Consider the following 6,466-nt stretch of genomic DNA (forward strand, 5'->3'; position numbering starts at 1 on the left):
GGCATCAAGGTAGGACAGGTATTGAATGTAACATCAAGGTAGGACACAAGTGTTGAATGTGGCATCAAGGTAGGACACAAGTGTTGAATGTGGCATCAAGGTAGGACACAAGTGTTGAATGTAACATCAAGGTAGGACACAAGTGTTGAATGTAACATCAAGGTAGGACACAAATGTTGAATGTGGCATCAAGGTAGGACAGGTATTGAATGTAACATCAAGGTAGGACACAAGTGTTGAATGTGGCATCAAGGTAGGACACAAGTGTTGAATGTGACATCAAGGTAGGACAGGTATTGAATGTAACATTGAAGGACACATATTAGTGAATGTTCTATAATGTGGCTGTCTAATCCTTTAGGCCCCAGTGACCGGGATGAGCTTTGTACATCATGTGGTCTTGTCCAGCTTTACTGTCCGGGTCATATAGGCCACATCAGTCTTCCTCTTCCTGTGTTCAATCCGGTGTTTTTTAGGTCAATGTATCAGGTATGTAGATCTGTGGTAGTAGTAATTATGAGAATCTTGTATCTTAGGTTGGTGAAATACTTACTGTAGTAGTGATAACAATTAAAAATTGTGTCTCTGTCTTCCTCATTTATATATATATATAAGTTTGGAGCAACTAAAAGCATGATGTAGCAGGGTTCTAAACCCAATCTCCTGGGTCATATATGCACAATACTTTGTTGGCATGCATGAGATTTGACCCCCAAGGTACTAGATACGCACTGCAAGATGCCCCATACACAAGGCAAGCACAAGTATTTTGCTTCGAACTTTGTACTATAACAAACTAACATACATTTTGCTGTCTATAATGAACTTCCGACAGGTTTCATCAATGACAATAAATTGCATGAAAATAAAGCCACATGAAAGTAACATGATTAACTCCTAACCTCGGGTAGGTCAAAGTGTGCGTGTCACAACCGTTCACAGAGTTAATTAAATTTTGAATGTAATTAAACTACTTTATTTTTAATCTGTATGAATAAACTCAGGATCAGAACGTAGATAATAAATCAAAGTATAGTATTATTTAAGTTCTTATTTTTATAAGGAAATATTTAGACAATAACATCCAATAAAGGAAGTATTGATTTTTTGGAAAACATAACACCTTAATTTTTCCTTTTTTGAGGTGGGGGGGGGAGATAATGGGTTTTAATTAATGATGTTTTGTTATTTTACTTTTGATACCCCTTCCATTGAATTGTTGAATAGATCTTGGTAATTAGTGGTTTTTGCTAATTGAATAATAAACAGGCTCATTAATTGGTTAGTACACCACACTCCTAAAATCTATACAAGCAAAAAAAGGGGGGGGATTTACTAACATCTTGATTTTGTATCTGCTGCATTCTTTTCTTTTCCAGTGATTTGAATTTTTTAAGTAAGTTTTTTAATAACTTGATTTCATATGATAGACCTTATCTGAAAGTTGTCATTTTCACATCTGTGTAAATGTCAACTAATTACCACCAAGAAATTACCATGTTTGTGTTTCAGTAATCGAATACTGAGTTTTTATAAATCAAACAATTTATAATTAAATAATGAAAACAAGTTTTACTCTCACAATAAGGGTAATGCCTATTTAAAACATGTCATGACTATGGTTACATATAATTAATTAGCTAGTTTATGGATGTTGTTTGAATAGGATAAACATAAAAATGATATACATTAAAGATTTGAGTCATATTTTGTAGTTACTATCATGCTCACTGATCAGTAAATTTACTTGATTTGATCACTATTTTATTTTCGATGAAGAGAAACCCACTTTGAGACTAATAATGGTAGGAGATGGCTTGAATGGGTAATGAAGAAAAACTTTAATATACGTTTAACATAACAGAAAATGTACAATGTTTCGACAAGGTTCTGTCAAAAAGCTCTACAGCAACTAATAGACTAATAAAATAAAAAGACCGACATCTGTTTTTTTCTTTTTGTTATTATTTGTTGTTTTTTAATTACTTTCTAAAAAAATGGATGGGTTTTGGATCCCCTAAAATCTTTGCGTATTTATACAACGTTTAATAATAGTAGTTATTCATTTCTTTGCCTACTTATACAACGTTTAATAATAATAGTTATTCATTTTTTAAAAATATACTCGGAATGGATGGATTGGGGGTTTTAACCTCTCTTTTGTACAACAATAAATAATATAGTTATTAATTTCTGAAAGAAATATATATCTAGGGTCCGACCTTTTGGACCCCTCCTATTTATACAACATTAAATGATATAGTTATTAATTTCTGAAAGAAATATATCTGGGGGTTCGACCTTTTGGACCCCTCCTATTTATACAACATTAAAGAATACAGTTATTAATTTCTGAAAGAAATATATCTGGGGGTTCAACCTTTTGGAACCCTCCTATTTATACAACATTAAAGAATACAGTTATACAATTATAAGTTAGGAACATAACACAGTGAAAAAAAATAGTAAAAATTTACACTTGGTTTAACAGTTTAGTTGAGAGAGAGAAATGGCAATGGGTGCTACCAGTCAGTTGCAATTTCTGTAGTTAGCAGTTCAAAATTAGTGACAGTGACAGATAGTGCAATAACAAAGACAAGATGAGTAAATTCAGTGTCAATGGCAATTGAACCTTCAAATCATGAAGCATCCTCCATTATGTAGGCTTAACGAACATAATGGAAATATTGTGAATACTTGGAATGATAAAACAGTAAATAATTGAAAACCCCAATTTTAATTAGTTGATTATTTTTGTGATAATTGATTTGATATTAATTTGATTAATCAATTCTTGGAATAATGGAAAACTGCAATAATTGGGAACACTAATTTTGATTATTTTTATGAAATTAATTGAGTAATCGTAATTTTGGTTAATCTGCGAGTTTACGGGATATAAGTTGAGGTAATTGCTGCTCGTAGGTAATCAGTTAAGTTGTCCCTGCTATGGGACGTAAGTTGAGGTAATTGCTGCTCGTAGGTAATCAGTTAAGTTGTCCATGCTATGGGACGTAAGTTGAGGTAATTGCTGCTCGTAGGTAATCAGTTAAGTTGTCCCTGCTATTGGACGTAAGTTGAGGTAATTGCTGCTCGTAGGTAATCAGTTAAGTTGTCCCTGCTATTGGGACGTAAGTTGAGGTAATTGCTGCTCGTAGGTAATCAGTTAAGTTGTCCCTGCTATGGGACGTAAGTTGAGGTAATTGCTGCTCGTAGGTAATCAGTTAAGTTGTCCCTGCTATGGGACGTAAGTTGAGGTAATTGCTGCTCGTAGGTAATCAGTTAAGTTGCCCCTGCTGTGTTGTTGAAAAATTAAAAACAGGAGAGCGATGTTTAAGTATGTTACAGTTGATGTCCTTTTCATTGAATTTCATGTTTTTGTTTTCTAGCTCATCCGAGGAAGCTGTTTCAGCTGCCACTCTTTGCTGTCACCGTCGTTTGCGATTCATCTGATTCTAGCCCAGCTGAAAGTGTTGGACTATGGCCTTGTGGGTGTAGTGCAAGAACTAGAAGAGGTTGCACTGGAAACAGTTTCTCAGGGTGCTGGTGCTGGGTCTGGTGCAATTGAAATTCAAGTGAAGAATAAGATGACAGAAATAATTAACAAGAAACTTGAAGGTAATAATTTTTTTATACTTAGTTGTACAGAGATGATGTACCATTATTGTTTTATTATGACAAAATAGATTGTCATATTTCTATAAATTCCATGTTCTTATTTATTATCTTTATGTCTTCTTGTAATATTTTAAGTTTTCTGCCTTATTTTTTAGTTATGTTGAGGATTAGTCTAACATAGTATTTCCCAACTGGTGGTTTGTGAACTTTTAGGGGGTTTGAGAGATAATTCTGAGGGGTTCTGGTGAAAAATTTGGAAATGACATTTTTTTCACTTTCCTAGTTCTATAATTCTTACCAATATTTTGATTTGCTTATAATTTATATAAATATTTATTGAAGAAAATAGCTTGATGCAGAGCCAGATTTAAGACTATCTTTCTTCTGTTCAGCCGAACTTTAAAGCACCACGTTTTTCAAAACAACCTCAGTTTTAGTTAAATGGTTTTGTTTTCCATTTTTTTAATGATGGTTCAACAATTATATTTCAGTTTTACTGGGTACAAAATGATGACGATATCAGAGATTCAGATTTTATCGTAAACATGTTATATACTGTGTTACAGAAACGTTTTATTTTCAATAATTTTTAACATATTCAAAAGTTATTTTACAAAATTTATTAAAAGGTGGTTGCTGAAAACATTATTACGAATCAAGGGATTCAAGAAGAGAAAAAGGTTGGGAACTGCTGGTTTAATGTAACATATTATAACTGACTTTTCAAGCCTGGTGGTAGGCAACATTGATGTGTCTTAAAAGAACACAACCTGGTTGCTGCATTTGGTGTAAAACCTGTTGGCACAAGTGTGAGAGAAAAAAAAATAGTACTTACAATTTGATGTTATAGATTAATAAAGATCTTATTAATTATTAAATAATGTTCACTGCAAAGGGCTCGATTTGGAAGATGCAAAACTGAGTGCACAGGTGAAGAATGTGGTGGAGTGTCGACAAAGGATTATAAAAACTTTTTCGAGAGAGTATTTAATGGGAGCAGGGAGAAAGTGTTCATCATGTGGAGTCTCACGCAAGGGAATGAGTATCCATAACAACAGTAGAATAATTTTCACTGCAAATTCTAGGAAACCAGTCAAAATTAAGCCTAAAAAACCACCGGCATTTCTGAAGTAAGTAATTATTTCTTTAATTTTTGTGATGTGAATATACACCAGGACCCACAAATATTACGATAAAACATTTTTATTTTCTGTATAGTTAGAGATATTTGTGTGATAAATTTAGTAAGTATACACAGTCACTCTGTATATATAGTGTTCTTACATTACAGTAAGAAAAAACATTTCAATCAATACATAAATTTGGATCTTTGCAAAGTTGTTGATTTAGAAAAAGCCAAACTAGCTCAGTGGTGAACTGTAGTGGAATATTAACAACGAATTGTTAAAAACTTTACAAAGATTATATGGTAGGAGCAGAGAGAATATGTTGATAAATAATACTTCTAAAGTTGGTTAAAGTTTTAATGATCTTTATACAGTACCTAAGTAAATATACCTGATTTTGGTCCACATTTGGCCAGTCAGACTTGCTATGGTTTCATCTGATTTATTTCAGTATCTTTCTTTTTACAAGACATAGTTGATATGTTTTTTTATAAAAACTTCACTAATTTTAAGGAATTAATAACAGCATGTATATTTTTATCAACCATCAGTTGCTCATGTATGGTTTGATGTTGATCAGTTGCTCATGTATGGTTTGATGTCGATCAGTTGCTCATGTATGGTTTGATGTTGATATAGGGCTCCGGAAACGTATGATGAGTACGAAGATTTTGAAAAAGAAGATCAGAATGAGCAGCAGCAGCATCAAGAACAAGAAGATAAATTCATTGGACAGAACTATTTGACTCCTCTCGAGGCACGGAAACATTTGCGAGAACTGTGGAAGAAGGAGCAGGCCGTTCTACAACGACTCTTTGGCTTACTTGCGACAGCTAGCAAATATCATGAGTCTCCCGTGGACATATTTTTCTTGGATGCCGTTATTGTTCCTCCGTCACGTTTTCGACCGGTAAGTATTGTTTTAAAGAATTTCAGAATATTCTCCAGTCTTTGGTTACTTTTTAACAGTGAATGTCATAATAGTCAAAAATATAGAATCAATTACAATGGTGAACTGGTAATGAATGGTAGAAAAACAAAGTCAGTAATTGGGTATGTTAGACTTTTACTGAATAATATAAAAAGCTAGTTCTTGTCTGTGAAAGTTTTCTCTAACTTTGTTTTATTACAATAAACTTCTACTTCTATAGTTGTTGTAAGTAAAATTAATTTAAATTTTATCGTGATCTATATTTTTCAACTTTGCCTTGTGGAGTCAGCTCTACTCATTATTTGTCTACGTGGTCCTAATTTTGAACGAGCACATATGAATACTTGTAACTTTGTTTAAGTATTCATTATAGGTATCCATGAAGCTGTTCTGTTTTTAATAATCCCTAATTAGATACAACCCTTAATTAATAATCCCTAATTAGATATAATCCTTAATTAATAATTCCTAATTATATACAATCTTTAATTAATAATCCCTAATTAGATATAATCCTTAATTAATAATCCCTTACTAGATACAACCCTCAATTAGTATTCCCTAATTAGATAATATCCTTAGTTAGCTATCCCTAGTCAGATATAACCCTTCATTAGCAATCTCTAATTAAATACAATCCTTAACTAATAATCCCTAATTAGATACAGTCCTTAATTAATAATCCCTAGTCAGATATAACCCTTCATTACCAATCTCTAATTAAATACAATCCTTAACTAATAATCCCTAATTAAATACAATCCTTAACTAATAATCCCTAATTAGATAC

The 6,466-nt window shown here is 32.5% G+C and overlaps 1 protein-coding gene across 1 annotated transcript in view; it reads left to right on the plus strand.

Annotated features, from left to right (window-relative positions):
* The window catches only part of LOC106476119 (DNA-directed RNA polymerase I subunit RPA1-like), a gene marked incomplete at its 3' end in the record, with an annotated part of 11,036 nt that extends 5,238 nt beyond the window's left edge, over positions 1–5,798 (plus strand). Inside the window, exons 3-6 of the mRNA XM_022380068.1 lie at positions 362–489; positions 3,390–3,618; positions 4,514–4,748; positions 5,385–5,798. Coding sequence (XP_022235776.1) covers positions 362–489; positions 3,390–3,618; positions 4,514–4,748; positions 5,385–5,798 — 1,006 coding nt within the window. The remainder of the gene's footprint in view (positions 1–361; positions 490–3,389; positions 3,619–4,513; positions 4,749–5,384) is intronic.
* Positions 5,799–6,466: the final 668 nt, after the last annotated feature.

Source organism: Limulus polyphemus, unplaced genomic scaffold, assembly GCF_000517525.1.
Source record: "Limulus polyphemus unplaced genomic scaffold, Limulus_polyphemus-2.1.2 Scaffold9847, whole genome shotgun sequence".
NCBI lineage: Eukaryota > Metazoa > Arthropoda > Merostomata > Xiphosura > Limulidae > Limulus > Limulus polyphemus.